The sequence below is a fragment of the Peromyscus leucopus genome, chromosome 3 (assembly GCF_004664715.2).
Source record: "Peromyscus leucopus breed LL Stock chromosome 3, UCI_PerLeu_2.1, whole genome shotgun sequence".
NCBI classification, from domain to species: Eukaryota; Metazoa; Chordata; class Mammalia; order Rodentia; family Cricetidae; genus Peromyscus; species Peromyscus leucopus.
This window is the reverse complement of record NC_051065.1, coordinates 9,095,151-9,112,851: the sequence shown is the minus strand read 5'-3', so window position 1 is coordinate 9,112,851 and position 17,701 is coordinate 9,095,151. Positions and strand designations below refer to the sequence as shown.

Below are 17,701 nucleotides of genomic sequence, written 5' to 3'. Positions count from 1 at the left end.
AACATGGAAGATGATATTTCTAGTTGAGAAGAATAAGTTATGTGAAGAAGTTAAGAAAGTCTATGTGGTTAGACTAGGATGAAGTGGAAAGGGGCCATAAGATCTTGTGGCCATCGAAAGGACTGTGTGCCCTAAGTGAAATGGAAAATCAGTTCAAGTTTTCTAAAAGGTTAATGAAACGACCCATTTCCATTCATCATGAATTACTTGAGTGCATTGTAAGAGAAGCAGGAGTATAAAGAAAGAAACCAATTAGGAAACTCTCTCAGTGACACAGAGAGAGCTAGCGATGGTGTGGACCACTCAGTAGGAACAGAAATTGAGAAATAAATTGATTTGACATATAGTTTGGGGGTAAAATAAATGACTGGTGGCTCATTTCAGTTAGGTAGGCTGAGGAGTGAGGTAAATCAGGAATGCCTCTCAGTTCTTAGACTGAAAAAATGAAGATGCCATGCTCTGAGATGGAGATGCAGGGAGAATGGAAGTGGGATGCACTTGCTTTGTTTGACAAAGCATGGAAATGAAAGAGACTGAGTTCCTGTTTGTAGCCAGACCTACCCAACCAGAACCAAACTACCAAGGCGTCTTTGCAAGTCACATTCCCTTTAGTGACTGTCTGTTTTGAAGATAAAACATCTTATCCACTCCTTTCAGTCTTCCAGAATAATGGCTTTATTCTATTTGGCCAAAGTAAACATTCCTATTGTGTGCTTCAGCTGAATATATCGCTCTTTCAAAGTTACAGAGAGGCAACCAGGAGAAGAAAAGGCAAGAAAGTTATTTTAGACGTTAACATCAAAATTATTTTGCCAGTCTTCTGTGGCACAGAGAGTACTAAATATTATTTTTAAAACATTCCCTATTGCCTGATTCCTTGTTAAGATTGGGTTTCTTTTATGTGCATGGCCCACCTAAGGGGAAGTGGCACTGCACCTGGAGCATCTCAGCCATGGCCGTGCAGGGCTGTTTCCACACCTGGAGCATCTCAGCCATGGCCATGCAGGGATGTTTCCACACCTGGAGCATCTCAGTCATGGCCGTGCAGGGCTGTCTCCACACCTGGAGCATCTCAGCCATGGCCGTGCAGGGCTGTTTCCACACCTGGAGCATCTCAGCCATGGCCGTGCAGGGCTGTTTCCACACCTGGAGCATCTCAGCCATGGCCGTGCAGGGCTGTTTCCACACCTGGAGCATCTCAGTCATGGCCGTGCAGGGATGTTTCCACACCTGGAGCATCTCAGCCATGGCCGTGCAGGGCTGTTTCCACACCTGGAGCATCTCAGCCATGGCCGTGCAGGGATGTTTCCACACCTGGAGCATCTCAGTCATGGCTGTGAAGGGCTGTTTCCACACCTGGAGCATCTGCCTCCTCCCCGGCACAAGTGCCTTTGAACAAATGGCTGGTCTGTGATCATTTAGGAGTTCCTAAGTTGTCCTGCCTTCTGGTATTCTCTGTTTATTTAAGTAAGATGCTGCACAAGTCTATAAACTAAATGAGCATGTGTGCTTGAATAAGTTTCTGTGTGTTAACTTAGGGAACTACTTCATCGGTGAAATACAAGGAAGATACATTTAAAAATAGGACTTTGTTATGGAAATTTAATTCTAACTCATACACATGTTGTTTTTAATTTTTCTGATTCTACATTTTTTATAATGAAGAATATAAGTAAAAGAAAATAGTCCGTTCTCCACGATATACAGTGGCCTCAATTTCCTTATCCCAAAGACATTGAAATTAGGGAAAAAAAAAGTCAAAGAGAATTTCAAACCCTGCTACATTTTTACTTTAAAAGTGATATAAAAGTACAATTTCTTACAATTTAAGAAAAATAGATAGTGAATACATGGGTGTTTGTTTTGTTTCATGTCTTACTTGAAATATTTTGGAACAAAGAGGAAAAAATAAAAAGATGTATAGGTTATTCATACTTTCTAATTTTCTTTATTGTTATAGAAAGTATTTATCTTTTCTGGAACATTCAGACAAAACCTGGATCCCAATGGGGAATGGAGAGATGAAGAAATATGGGAAGTTGCAGATGAGGTAAGAATGCTAAATGCAATAGTTTTGAAGCAGCAGATCATACACACAAGTGTGGTTGCCATAGGTGATAATACAGTTTTGCACATCTGCCTGTGTGTGTACATGTGTGGACGCGTGTGTGGATGTGTACATACTTTGTAAGCGCAGTGCTCTAATTTACCCAGCACAGTCACGTTTTGAATTAGATCCATCTCCTCAGGGCAGTCGGGCCTTACTGTGTAGTCTGTTCATGCTGCTTTAATAAAGTTCCATAGACTTGTCTGTTCATAGACAAGGTGTGTTTATCTCTCACTTTGCAGACTGAGAAGTCTAGAGGCAGGAGACACTACTTGTTGTCTGCTGAGGCCCTACTTCCTGTCGGTTCACAGATGGACTTCTTGCTGTGTCTCACTCAGTAGAAGTAGTGAATGAACTCTCAGGAGGCTCTTTTTACTATAGGGCCAATCCCATCTGTGGGGGACTAAGACCCCATGACCTAATCACTTCCCAAATGGCTTATCTCTCACTAGCACTACCTGGGGTGTTAAGATTTTAATGTGTTTCTGAAGGATTTACATGTGTAGACCTAGACCTCCCTCCTTTACTCCACTCCAAAGTCATGCCTTGTTCTTATGAAAATATATTATTCCATCTCAACAACCCCAAAGCCATTCCAGTATCATTCCAGTATCAGTTTGCAGCTGGAAATTCCACAGTCTCAACTCAGCCAGATCCATGAGTCCTTGGGCTTTGGATTTGTCGTACTGGCATTGCAGCATTTCCTGCCCCTTGGTCATTGCTGCTCTCTTGCTGGGTTTCCCTTTTCTGCCTTCCTCCAGAGCAGATCTTACCAGGAACTTTGAAGCCTCTGAGTGCTAAATGCTAACCCCTTGAGTAACCAACCCTAACCTCCCCCTAATAAAATGCACTGAGATTAACTGTTTTTCATTATCAAGGTTTCTTTATTACCCAGCAAATGCAAAGTTTTTTTTAAAGAAAACATTAACTAAATTGCAAATGGCATGCTGTAAGATCCTTGATGTGATTTTACAGAGTGAACTGTAAGAATACAATGTGCTAGAGAGAACTTGGGAAAGAAGGTATTAGGCTTTATAAAACCTGCAGCTATTGCCAAGTCCCCATAAAATTTGCAGGAAAGCAGGATCATAAAATCATCTAAAATGTTAGAAGATATGGTTAAGACTTTGGATTCCAATATAATACAGAAAGTCACATGGTTAGATTTTGGCTGTCAGTCCATATTTAGATGTATTTTTTCACTGATCTGTAGCAAGGCAGGAAAACTCTAGCTACACTGATCTTCCTTTTAAATGTATAATCATAAAGATGTTGCTTCTGATCCAAACTAAATGTCCCATGGTTTGAGTAAGAGTGACAAGTTTTTTGTTGAAGAGGCTACAAAGAAACAGAAGTACCAAGCCCTAGCCTACAGCAGCAGAAAGGAGATGTGGGTTAAAAGGCACAAATCCTAGGCTTTAATCCTTTATGGTGGATGCAAACAGGGACATGTTGGGGTGTGTCAACCTACTAAGACACTGGGACAAAAGTCTAACCTTCCTGGGCTGGTTCAGGGTAGTGCCCTCCGCTATGCAGCTCTGGAGAGCGATCTTTCTTTCTTTCTTTCTTCTTTCTTTCTTTCTTTCTTTTTTTTTTTTTTTTTTTTTTTTTTGGTTTTTTGAGAAAGGGTTTCTCTGTGTAGCTTTGTGCCTTTCCTGGAACTCGCTTTGGAGACCAGGCTGGCCTCGAACTCACAGAGAAACGCCTGCCTCTGCCTTCCGAGTGCTGGGATTAAAGGCATGCGCCACCACCACCTGGCTCTGGAGAGCTTTCTAAAGCCTGCATCTCCTCTGCTTCCCACCCTCCCTGTGCCTCCTCTCTATTGTCTGCTGGACATTGCTTAAAGGGCCTTGGTGATCTGGTCTTTCCACTCTACTCTCAGCCTCCGACCTCCCCTGTGTCCTGTGAGTCAGCTACTGTGAATGTCAGTTTTCTTTAAAGCACAGAATTCTCTCTCTTCTGTAGTAGGGACCGGGGGTAGTAGTTATTGTTCCCTCTGTACCCGGGAACCCCCCCGCCACTCCACCACTCCTGTTCCTTATCATTCAAGCCTTTTGCTACACATTACTTCTTTCTGAAACCCATCCTGACCCTCCAGCTTTGAGAAAGGGGACTTTCCTAGGTATATCCCATGCCTCCAGTCCCTCAAAATTCCCTGCACTGGATCAAAATTCACCTAGTGACCACTCCATATTTCCTATGTAACTGCAAGTTCACAAGGATTTTGGCATCATACCCTGCTCTCTGTGATATCTGTCATGCCTGAAGTAGTTGAACTCATGAGTGATGTGTGATACGTTCTGATTGAATGATGGAATTAATGAAGGATTCATTTACCTCATGTAAAATGTGTCATGAAAATATCCTCATGCTTGATGCATAATAGGTATTGTCATCTTCCTTTCGGTAATGAATAGCCTTTCCACGATGACTGGTGAATGCCAAATAGAACAGCAGCTCGGACTTGGGGCCCTCTGTTGTTTCAGCCCAGTAAGCTGCCTGTGTGATCTTGGTATCTTGACTCTTGCTGTTAGGATATGGGGTTTTCTTCCTTCCTTCCTTCCTTCCTTCCTTCCTTCCTTCCTTCCTTCCTTCCTTCCTTCCTTTCCCTCCCTCCCTCCCTCCCTCTCTCTCTTTCTTTTTGCTTGTTACATTATTTTTAGAAGTTGCCATCTTTATACATTAATAGTCAAGTGAACTGTTATAGAAACAACAGTGGCCTTTTAAGTGGGAAATTTGCCCTGGAAACTTGCAGAATTTAAGCAAAAGGAGCTAAGGATATTTATTTTTAAACTGCCCACTAGTGGACTTGCAGGAAAAGCACAATACGCATTTTTAACTTTTTAAAAAATATTATACAAAATAAAACAAAAAAACCTACGAACACTACTAAATAGTTTGTTATAGGGTACTGATTTATCTAACCATATTTGGGAACATTTAACTTTGTAATTTGATACAGAGGGGATTGTAGAGTCTTGAAGAATTATAGAGTACTGTATATAATGTCAGAACTAAACCTAACAGTAATTCATTTTTCCTTAAATTGTAATGCATAAAGACTGCTTTGTTTGGCTACAGCATTGGAGGATCAGAGTAGTGAATGAATGATTGAATGAATGAATGAATGTTGAGGTTGAGAGTGTTCTTAAATGAAGAACACATATTTACTTTCAAGAAATGTAGGGAAACATACAATTCAACAATACAGGATGCCTGGCTGTCGTAGGGACAATGGAGTTATTCAGACTTGAGCAGTAGGATAAACCATGGGAATGTTGAGATGTGTAAAGTAGGTGTGTGTGTGTGGTGAGGAGGGGGTGGTTCAGGATGTCTTTTGTGCCCCATGAGAATACTTATATTTTATTCATCCAGGAAAAGAGCTACCATAGGATTTAAAACAGAGAAATAATCTAATCTCAGATCAGCATTTTAGGGAGATCTCTTAAATGTTTCTGTGATGGATTGACAATTTGACTCATTGATACTTGTAGTATGATGCTTAAGAAATGACAAAAGTCCAGACAAGGTTCAGTATGCCATAACTGACAAAGAGAAAGGTTTCAGAAATAACTGGGAGAAATTCTAGGCTAGAGATAGGCATTTTAAAGCATTAGCTTAATGGTAGACATCGATCCTATGTAAATAGCCAAACTCTGGAGACAGTAGGCAAGTTGGAGTTGGGGTTGAAGCTTCATGTACGAGGGATGAAGTTCTGTGAAGTCTCCTTGGATGCATCAGGATGGTCTTTCTTGTCCAGTGTGCCTACCTTCCCTCCTATCTCAGACACCTTTAAATCTTAACATGTTTACATAAAAGGTACTTCTAAGAAGCCACTTATTTGAACTATCCATAATTAGCATATATGACACATAGGAGCCTGGCATAAACTGTGATGTGAGCCATTTCTGAATTCCTCTCTAAGATCATGAGATCTTTCTGAAGGCCATTATCTAAATCGGCCTATGTTAGAGTTATGTGGGTATATATCTTACCTGCACATACTAAATTCCAGATTCCTGAAGGGCAAGAGACAATCATATCTACATTTCAGTGGTTCTTAGCAAGAATACATAATGCACATGTATTTGAATAACCAACAAGACATCTATAATTATGCTTTATTCTTGACAGATTTTTTGATCTTTTACTTTATAAATCTTTTTAAATTGCAGTTTAAAAATATAAGCCATTAACTCTAAATGAATCTCTGTATTCTACCCCGACATCTAAGAAACTTTAAACTTTAGTGGTTTTCCATTTTTTACTAATTTTGCACTTCATGAGAAAGTTATCAATTTCTCAGTTTTTGTAAGTGAAAGAGATGACTGTTAAACTGTCATTTAATTTTTAAAACTTCACCAGTTGGTTCTTTAATGATGTTTCTCATCCCTTATTACAGATAGAAGGTAAACATATTATATCATGTCATGTCATGTCTTCTAACCATTCTGCTTGTGAACCATTTGCCATATACAATATACATAGAATGTCCTAATGGTGTGAATAACTGTTCTGTATCTATTATCTTTAACCCACATATTAAATCACATTCTAATCATATATTATTATGTACACCTTTGTCAATCCAGAGCCTTCGGGAAGCAGGTATCATTGTGTGTCACTGTCTGTTGGGGAACTTGGCACTTAACAGGTGCGCACTGAAGGACTCCTGAATGAAGTATGGGGCTGAAAGAAATCCTCCAATCAGCTTAGGGCTACCAACACTGTAAACAGACTTTTGCTTAATGAAACTAAGTGGGAGTTGGAAGTTGAGGGTGAAATTTAATCTGTGCAAACTCGTGTATTTTTAGAATGTCAGCCTCTTGAGTAATTTTAGTTCTGTGGTATCTCAAGTACCCCTTCTAAGCACAGTATTTTTCTTTATTTTTTTCAGGTTGGACTCAAATCTGTGATAGAGCAGTTTCCTGGGCAGCTCAACTTTACCCTTGTGGATGGGGGTTATGTGCTAAGCCATGGCCACAAGCAATTAATGTGCTTGGCCCGATCTGTTCTCAGTAAGGCCAGGGTCTTACTGCTTGATGAGCCTAGTGCCCATCTGGATCCCAAGTGAGTTCCAGAAATTCTGTTATGTAATAACATAATAGGAATAGAGGTATTGAATGTTGTTACTTCATATTGATACAAATTCCCATTCAGCTGCCATGCCTGCAAGTAGGGGCTACCAAATAATTGTCCAGGAGAAAGTCACTATTTAACATGGGCACAAGAACTTATTTCATTCAATAAGAGCCCTGTTTACTCTCCTGACTGGAGTTTGGAATTTCATACAAACTCTTCAACCTCATCAACATATGATGAAATATTTAGTTATGTGTGCATACTCTTATAGTTTCCCTCTAGATCCTGTTTATATTATAAAGACATTAATAGTACAGAATAAAGAACTGATGATGAATCTACATAAAAATGAAGTTCTTTGTTTTGTTTTGTTTTGTTTTGTTTTTTTGGTTTTTCGAGACAGGGTTTCTCTGTGTAGCTTTGTGCCTTTCCTGGAACTTGCTTTGGAGACCAGGTTGGCCTCGAACTCACAGAGATCCGCCTGCCTCTGCCTTCTGAGTGCTGGGATTAAAGGCATGTGCCACCACCACCACCTGGCTTGAAGTTTCATTTTTTTATGAAATTTTCTTATTAACATTTGTCTTATTAATGTATTAAATACTTAGAATGTAGCCCTTGGTTAGAAAGCTGACTGTGGTTAATTCTGTATCAATATAATGCCAAAAGTATTTTTTAGTAAAAAATACTATATCTATAGGACACTGCATATTGTCAAAGATAAAGGCAGATCATTCTTACTCTGTAATGTCTTACGTGGTGGTTTCTTGCTTTGCTAGAACGTACCAAGTAATTCGGAGAGCTCTAAAACACGCCTTCCGTGGCTGCACAGTGATCCTCTGCGAGCACAGGATAGAGGCCATGCTGGACTGTCAGCGGTTTTTGGTGAGTCTTTTACACTTCTCCCTTGCTTCATTCCCCATTTACGTTAGCAATCTTGCACAACAGTTACTATAAACTATAGTCATGTACCCTTCCTTCATCCGTATGTCACACATCTGCCCGCTCCCCTTGGTGTGGCTGTGTGAGTCCTCTTCCTGTGCCTTGAGCTAGGCATGGTGTTGAAATCTAGCACACCCCCGGTGCCAGCGGATTACCAGGTGGCATCATGGACTGTTTCTTTCTGTAACAAAGAGAAATCTGTTTCTTTCCATAACAAAGCTTCCCCTGGGGAAGATACGGAATGGGTGTTACTCTAGTGGTTTTAATGAAGTAGGAGAGAAGCCTGTTTTGTTGTCCTCATTACTACTGGAAGTCAGGTTAGCGTCCTTGTCAGCCACCTTCTCATTTTCTTTCCCAGTTGTCATGGCTCCTTCAGGTGGTCTTTACAAATTCCTTCCTGTTTAATCACAAAGGAGGTCAAGGAACATAGAGCATTTTCACTTTCCCAAGGCTTTTTAATGTTCTGGAGGTAAATGCTTTTCTTACTGAAGCATTTTTATTTCTACTGTCATTACTCGGCTGTAAGTGACTAGACAGTAGATTCATCTCTTGTTCTCCTGTGGTCAAATTCAGGGACTGGGTCAAGCTCTCTATTCTCTGGCCTCAAGCTTGCAAAACTTTAGCATGCATTGTAGACATTATACTCAGTCATACATAGCCAATTTGGAATTGTTAGGCCTCAGACTCAGTTTTGAAGAAGTTCAAAGTTTATGGTGCCGTGTACATAGCTCATCTTAAGAGTCTATAAGAGATGGACTATGGATTATTTAGGTTTCCAAAGCTCTTCAATTGTCCTACAGTTCCCTGACAAAGTGTAACACCTGGTATTAGATGAATTTTTAAAGTTCCAATTGCTACTTTCACAGATGTGAAAATTAAGTAGATATAAATGGCTCTGAATCCTGTGTTTTCTTTGGACTTTTATTCTCCTTTGGGCCTAGGTCGGTTTCTGTCCCTGCACTGGCTTGATCTTTACTCTCTATGAGGTCTCACTAACGGCCTTTTCCCTAGGTCATAGAAGAGGGCAACGTGTGGCAATATGACTCCGTTCAGGCACTTCTGAGCGAGAAGAGTATCTTCCAGCAGGCCATCAGCTCCTCGGAGAAGATGAAGCTCTTCCAGGGCCGCCACTCCAGCAGGCAGAAGCCTCGGCCACAAATCACTGCTCTGAAAGAGGAGACAGAAGAAGAAGTGCAAGAAACCCGTCTCTAGTGACTGCGATGCTGCAGAAGCAGCTCAGTGAACCCGAGTCCATTCCCAGAACCCGTGCAAAATGAAGAAGCCAGGCATACCCCGAGCTGCTAACCCCAGTGCTGGGGACACGGGGACAGGTGGATCCTTGGGGCTCTGCGACAAGTTATCCTAGCTCACATAGAGAGTTCCAGGCCAGGCACCTGAGGGACAATACCTGAGGCTATCCTCTCACATGTAAACAAAAACAAACGCGCGCGCGCGCGCGCGTGCGCGCGCGCGCGCGCGCACACACACACACACACACATTAATGGACATACACACAGAAGAACAAAGAAGGAGGAAAAAGGGAAAGATAGAAAATCAGACTCTAGAAAGAAGTACAAATGATTGCAAAATGATGACGTGAGAGACCTCTGCTCATGGACTCGGAGGAGGAGAACCCCACTGTCTGTGCCTTTGAAAACAGGGTGAAGTCCACATCCCTGCTTTTTAAGAGACTGTTTTGGAAGAAAAATCAAGAGTGTTCATCTGGGTCTGGGTAACTGGCTCTCTAGCAGTAGTCAGATTGTTGGAAAGTCACTTCAGATACTTGACAATGGACCACTTGTGCTTCACAAGCCATGTTTTCCTGAAAACATTTGCCCTCTAGGAATAGCTGGAAAGGCAGCTATAAATGCCAACCAGGTTAGTTATTCAGCTTATTTTTCAGTGCAATGGTTAATTTGCATTATTGAAGAACTTAAGTCACCATGCTTATAGATAGAATGAAGTAATGAGAACAGGAAACAGTGGCTTCTATAGCCCATATCCCACCTTTCTTCTATCCTAGGTATTTAGACACATGGCTGTACTACCTGCTACACATTCTGTGTGTCCTACTCCAAGCAAATGCTAGAATAGTATGGAAGCACTGGGTGGTAATGAAAGATGCCTCACCCAACATCTGGTGATTGAATTACCTTCAGTAATAAGCATTCTCAAATCTTGGGAATTAAGGTTAAGACCATTCAGCCCTACTCCCACACATCTAAACATCCTTTTCATCAATGTGTCCCTGACCTAGGAAAAGAACTGTTACAGTCCCATGAAGGGGCCAGGATAATTTCCTTAATGTGGAAATTGACACATGTATATTCCCAGAAAGCGACAGACCTTTAAGACTTCTGAAGTAAAGGAGACTTGTGTGGTGCAAACTAACACAGCACAGTGCCAGGCCCAGGAGTAGTGTGGGTAGATGCTCATGGAAATGTGCAGGATGTTCATGTGCTCTCAGCTAGCTGTGTGTACTGCATACTGTCTCCACACAGTTGTAGGGGAGACACTGAAAAAGACTTAATCATGAATTACTTTTATATGCTCTGTTTTATAATTTGTGATGCGAATGAAATTTTCACTGGGAAGTATTTATTTTAGTAATAATGTTTCAAACTCATATATTACAATGCTGTATTTTAAGAATGATTACATAATGAATTATATTTGTATAAAATAATTTTTATATTTGAAATGTTGAATTTTTATGGCATTAGCTGTTTTTTAAAAAGGGGAGTGAGGATAATAAGGATGATAAGGACCAGTCACCTTCATGGTGTGAAGCATCGGGACTGATGCAAATCTTGAACACGTGTGTGGTTCTCAGACAACACATGTTCCATTTTAATGCAGCTTTGAAAAGATGGTACCAAAAGTCAGGATGGTCCAGTTATGGGCACATCAGCTTCTGAACTGCAAACTAAGCCTTAGAAGAATGTACTATATTTATTACTGTAATAGAATATCATGTGTCAATAAAATCCTTTTATTTGTGTGAACCCTGTCTTCTCAGATGTGTTCATTGGGTGTGTCTTTGGAACCCTTAGCTCTCGTCTGTAAGCTTCGTGGGACACAAGTCTCCCTTTTAGAGAGAATCTCTTTAAGAATCCCAAATGAATTAGCGTACAAATCACCAAGTTGTCTCTTTAAATTTCAATAAAATATTCATAGTAAGTTTACCATTTTCAACATTTTAAATAATAGTTCAATGGAATTTTGTAAATCAACATAGCTGTATAATTATCACCACTATTGATCTATTCATTTATAGTTGATTTTTTTTCATCTTGAAAAACTGTCTTTATTTATTAGAAAATAACTCTTTCCCTCCCACCCATGAATCCACAAATAACATGTTTGGTCTATGATTTTGAGTATACCTTGTAGGAATGCAATCTCAATATTAGTCCCTTTGCATTTAGCTTCTTTTACTTAACATATGTCTTGAAGACTCAGACACATTGTATCATATGACAGAATTTTCTTCCTATTCAAGGTTAAATGATAGGCATTGTATATAATTATATACTTTATGTAATATGTATTATATAATATTTTGCATAGCCGTTCATCTACAAATGGCTCAAGTTAATTCCACATTTTTGATATGGCAAATACATCTGTGAACATGAGTATACAAACATCTCTTCAAAACTCAGTAAACTTTTATATTAAATAGAGGCATAGAGAACACAAAAGATTTATTAAAAAAAATGCATTACTTTTTTTTTTTTTTTACTACCAATGAGTCTACATTGATACATCATTATCCACAATGAAAATGGTTTATGGGTTGGCTAGTTGTTTGTCAACTTGACACAACCTTGAATTATCTGGGATGAGAACCTCAGTTGAGAAATGCCTCTATCAGGTTGTCTACAGGCAAGTCTGTAGTTCATTTTCTTGACTGATGATTGATGTGGGAATGTCTAGCTCACTGTGAGTGGGGCAACCCCTAGACAGTTGGTCCTCGATGGTATAAAAAGTCAGGCTGAGCAAGCCTCGGGGAACAAGCCAGTCCGCAGCTTTCTTCATGGCCTCTGCTTCAGTTCCTGCCTTGATTCCCCCCTCCATTATGGACTATAAACTGTAAGCTGAAGTAAATCCTTTCCTTCCCAGGTTGCTTTTAGTTGGTATTTTATCACAACAATAGAAACCTATCCAGGACAATTTACAACAGAGCTCATCCTTTTATTTTTTTTTTTTCCTCTTTTTTTTTCTTCCAGAGCTGAGGACTGAACCCAGGGCCTTGTGCTTGCTAGGCAAGCACTCTACCACTGAGCTAAATCCCCAACCCCCCTTTTATTTTTTTAAGCTTTCTTTTTTTTATTTCTGTCTTTCACATCATGCATCTCTATCCCATTAATTTCCCTGTACCTTTGTATCCACCCGTTTCCCTTGCAAGCCCCCTCAAGATAAAATAAAATTAAGAAAGAAAAAAAGAAAATTTAAAAAAAGGAAAAGTCTCATCATGAAAGCTGTAGTGTGAGTCACGCAGTAAACCCTTTTGTCCATATATCTTTACTTGTAAGTGTTCACTGCAAAGAGTCATTGGTCTGGTTTGGCAACAACAGAACTCATTCTTAGTGGGATACTGCTCTGTACGTGAGTTTTGACCGAGGTGTGATGGGATGTGTAGCATCACACAGACTAGTTTCTCTGCCCTAAGAGTTCCTGTGTCCTCACACCTCTTTCCTCACTCCCACTCAACTCCTGGCAACTGCTGGTGCTTTACTGCTTTAGAACATTTGACTTTCCTAGACATCATGAAGCTGAAGTTGTGTGGTCTGTGGTCTTTTTCAGGCTGACTTCTTTCACTTAGGAATAAGCAATAGTTCTCCATGTAGTTTTACTGCTTGATGGCTCATTGATTTTTTGCTGCTGGATAATGTTCCTTTTTCTGTATATACCACAGTTTATTCACCTACTGAAGGCCATGTTTCTTCTTCGTTCATTCTTACTCATTGTGACATCTTGACTAAAGCTGATAAAACAGCAGGGAGGAGGGCAGGAGGGAGAGCAAGACGGGGGGGGGGGGGGAGAAGAATAGGAGGAGGAGGGAGAAGAGGAACATAATGGGGAAGAAAAGGATGAGAAAGAAAAAGATGAGAGGCAAGAGAAGGCAGGGAGAGAAGACGGGGCAGAGCAGAGACCTGTCTAGAAAAAGAAAAAAGCAAAGACAGAAAGTATGGACCTAAGGAGGACAATTGAAGAGGAGACATTGGGTTATGGCAAGACCTGAGATGGTCTTCCTGTGACACTAACAAAGCCATGATTTCACTCAACTTAGCACCTACCTTACCACTATCCAAGGTCCTGTCCCTCATTTTGTATGGATAATTTTGTAATCTTTTAAAAAGAGACACTATTACCCCAAATTATAAAAAATATAGGCTCTAAAACACTTGGCATATCCTTGAATAAGAGATAGGAATTCAGAGGAAGAAGCATGTGTGTTGGTGAAAAATTGGTCTACTCAAGGGTCCAATAATAGATGAAATGGTTAGAATGAGACTTGAAAATCGAATGACTTTAATAAGCAGAGGGGTGAAAAGCAGCCAAGCATCTATCAGGTTGGAAGATACCTAGGATAAAAGGAGCAAGACAGTGGAGGCTATGGGATTTGAAAGCCAAATTTACAATAAAGGCTGTAAAACACATTGAAAAGTCCTAGTAGGCTTTGTTACTGAATGGTCTTTAGGCCTCAATGCCTCAATGGGTCCCAACGTGTGATCTCTGTCTCATTTGAGAACTTATTTGAAGTTTGCATTCTTGGGCCCTAGCCTGACTGACAGAATCAGAGAGGGACGGTAGGGACATGGTGTACGTTTACCTTCCTCTCAGGTGTCAGTGTGTAACCTCCACCTGCAAGAAACCATTTGGTGCAAAGGCGTGAGGGAAGAAGTGAGGCTAGGAGGGCCAGCGCGAGGGGGAGTCCAGGAGTGAGAGCCATCAAGTCACACGATCACAGATCCGTGGGGATTATGCAATCCAATCTGATGCAAGATGGGGGCTTTCCCTCTGCCGAGAAGTAGATCTTCCCTGAGGAAGGAGGGGGGGAAATGGAATAAAGAGCATCTTAGAAGACAGAATGAGGAAACCGGAAACCGAAGCCATTTCCCAGGTGAGGATCTGCTGTGAGAAGTGTCAGTGCCCTGACTCTGTTCTCCTGTCTAAGTCTCTAACTAAACAGTACAGTTGGCCACGTCTGTTAGGCTTATCAGTTGTTCATGAAGTTTATTTCTCATTATGTGCATACTCGTTCAGGATTTTCTTTACAGTACTCATCCCGTGTTCATTGCAGAATGCTCCACTTGATTATAAGAATCGAGCTTGATCTGGACTTACTGTGTCTGAAATGCATGCAGCCGTTCCCACTTTGTTCCGAGTGTACGCAGGGTGTAATCACCACCAACCCTTTATTAACTTGTATTTGGCTTCAAAGTGTGCTCTTTGGAGAAATCACAGGCAGAGGTTGATGTCTGACTCACTTTTACACTCTCTTGTTCAGAGGACATATAGGTGACTGATATTTGCCATGATTTTTTTTTCTTTTTGTTTTTCGAGATAGGGTTTCACTGTGTAACCCTGAATGTCCTGGAACTAGCTCTGTAGACCAGGTTGACTTCGCCTACCTCTGCCTCTGAGTGGTGGGATTAAAGGTGTGTGCTACCACCCTGCAGCTGACATGATTCTTAATATAGTTGAATTAATTTAATACAGTTGAATTAAAAATTACAATTTTCTGTTTGTGATTCATTCTTTTCCTCCTCTTTCTTCTCATCTTTTTCTCATTCTTCTTTAGCATTATGAGGGTATGCTGAGCATTTTGTGTTTTCCCATTGTAGTCGCTCCTCAGCATAGCAATTATTTTGTTTCTTGTTAGCTCTTTTAAATTGTTGCTCTAGACTTCCCAACAAGCATTTGCATGCACTCCAGGCCAACAGAAGCAACACTGTGCCATTAGTGGGAGTACCTTCAAATAGCAAAACATGGTGGCTGGGGAGATGGCTCAGGAAAGAACGTGTTGTGCAAACATGAAGAACTGAGTTCGGATCCCCAGCACTCACTTATAAAGTTGGGTGGGATTTTCTGGACCTATAATCCCTGCACTGGGAAGGCGAAGACTGGATGACCCCTGGAGTTTGATGATCAACCAGTCTAGCCAAATCCATGAGCTTTGGGGTCAATGAGAGAGCCTGTCTCAAAAAAATCAAGTGGAAAGTGATTGAGGAAGACACACAATATTGTTGTTGTTGACCTCTGGCCTCCCTGTGCACCCACAGGCATGCGCACCTGCACCTGCACACACAACACACAAATGGGTATATACAACATTCCCAAATATTTATAATTCCTTCTTTCTGTCCCTATTGCTGCTGTTGCTATTCATTTTACTTATACACATGAATACACTATGCTTTAAAAAAAATCTTTAAGGAGAAAAGTAAAGTTATTTTGCCTTCAACATTCATTCTTTGATGGTTTTGCTCCTTTATAATGTGAATGTAGTTCTGACATTGGTCTCTTTCCTTCCCTGAAAGGTGTCGTTTATTTAACACATTTTGCAAGGCAGAAAAACTGACATGTTCTTTTAAGTTGCTAGTCTGATAAAAGTTTCATTTCTCCTTCATTTTTGAAGGATGATTTCACAGGGTACAGAAAACTAGTTGGAGGGTTCTCCCCACCCTTCTCTTTCAACACTTGAAAATGTCACACTGTTCTCTTTGGGCCGGAATGACGGAATGATTTCTGAGAAGTCAGATGCAACTCTTTCTTTGTTTCTCTAAAGAGATTTCTGCCCTTCCCCTTTAGTTCTTTTAAGATCTCTCTCTCTCTCTCTCTCTCTCTCTCTCTCTCTCCTCTCTCTCTCTCTCTCTCTGTGTGTGTGTGTGTGTGTATGTGTGTTATCTTTGACTTTCTGTGGTTTTACTATGATATGCTTATATGTATTGGGGGGCATTTTTTAAAACTGTTTATCCTGTTTCATGTTATCTGAGACTCTTCGGTCTGTGGTTTGCTGTCTAATATGAATTTATGGAAACTCCTTAGTTATTATTAAACTTCAAAGAGTCCTCTTTCTCCCCTTTTAATAATCCTATCATGCATAAATTACTTAAAATCTGTCCCACAATTTTTAGCTGCTCACCTCTGGTTGCCTTTATGTTTTATTGCTTTTTTTCTTTCTTATCTGTATTTTGCAGTTTTGAGAATTCTATTTCAAATCATCAAGCTCAGGGATTCTTTCCTCAGTCATGCACACCATGTGTTCTTCTTTTCCCTCTACTTCCAAATGCTAGGATTACAGGCAGTGGTACTAGAATTGGTTCTGTGGTGCTAGGGATCAAACCCAGGACTTCTTGCATGCCAAGCCATCACTGTATCAACTAGTCACATTCCCCATCCCCAATTCTTCATTTTTATTAGTGGGTTGGTTCAATTTTTTGTTTTGTTTTGTTTTTAGCTTTTTCTTTTTCTTTTTCTTGTTTAGGATTCCACCTCTTAGCTTACACCATGCATCTATTGTCTGCATGGTGCCTACGCTGTCCTTGACAGCCACAGCATATTAATGTGAGTTTTCTTTAAATTCCTTGTTTGATAATGACAGCATTCTTGCCATATACGACTCTGGTTCTGATGTATGAATCTTGTTCTAACTGTGCCTTTTCCTTTATTAGCATAGCTTCCAAATTTTTGCTGAAAGGATGGCATGGTTTACCAGGAAAAGGAAGCGTGGAGAGCAGACCTTCGGTAATGTGGTGACCTTGGGAGGGGACGCTCTTTCAGTTGTGTGACTAGGTCTGAGTCTTTCATAAACTGGAGCCCCTAGACAGTGTACATCACCAGGATGTTGTAGATAGTTTGGTTTCCTTCTCTTGGAGGGAGAGGGTAGACCAGCCTTGCATTGTTTATTTCTCTTCACTCACGTAGGTTGAGATCTGGTAAGACCCCAGCAGTTTAGCTTCTGGTACAATGATTTGCTCTGAGGAAAGGCCTTTTTAAGAACGGGGTAATGTGGAATATTTCAAATGTCTATTTCCCTCCCCTTGCAAATGCAAAAAGGGCCTTTCTGCTAATATTTTTTTACTAATGTTCTTGGCAGAAATCCCCCAGGTAGCCTCAGGAGAGCTCTGACTTCTTTCTCTCTCTCAAACTCTTCATGTCCACACAGAGACTCCTACAATTTGTCAATTATGCCCCAGGTTTTCCAGTTGTGACAGACATTTTGTTTAGTGTTTTCTGAGGTAAGTTGTGAATCTCTGACCCCATCTGCCTTTCTAATTTTGGTAATGGTAATTTGATTTACAATCTCTCTTCATTAATCTCATTTGGACATTTTACAGTTTGTTCAGTTGTTAGGATGGTGTGATGACTTAGAAGCTCAGTAGGTACTGGACTGGAACTGGAAACTCTTTTAGGTTGTCTACTTCTCTAGGTAAGAATTTGGCCAAGCTGGATGGAGTCAAATAGGAATCACATTACTCACATTGATATTGAATTTGGAAGTCACAGTTTGTGCCTCAAGTCAGGTCTAGCCTCTTTGGGAAGAGGGGCAAAGAGATCCA

At 40.5% G+C, this 17,701-nt stretch overlaps 1 protein-coding gene across 1 annotated transcript in view; it reads left to right on the top strand.

Moving 5' to 3' along the window:
• Window positions 1-11,134, top strand: part of Cftr (CF transmembrane conductance regulator) — a 147,119-nt gene extending 135,985 nt beyond the window's left edge. Inside the window, 4 exon segments of the mRNA XM_028871755.2 lie at window positions 1,961-2,050; window positions 7,005-7,177; window positions 7,966-8,071; window positions 9,140-11,134. Coding sequence (XP_028727588.1) covers window positions 1,961-2,050; window positions 7,005-7,177; window positions 7,966-8,071; window positions 9,140-9,340 — 570 coding nt within the window. The 3' untranslated portion in view covers window positions 9,341-11,134.
• Window positions 11,135-17,701: the final 6,567 nt, after the last annotated feature.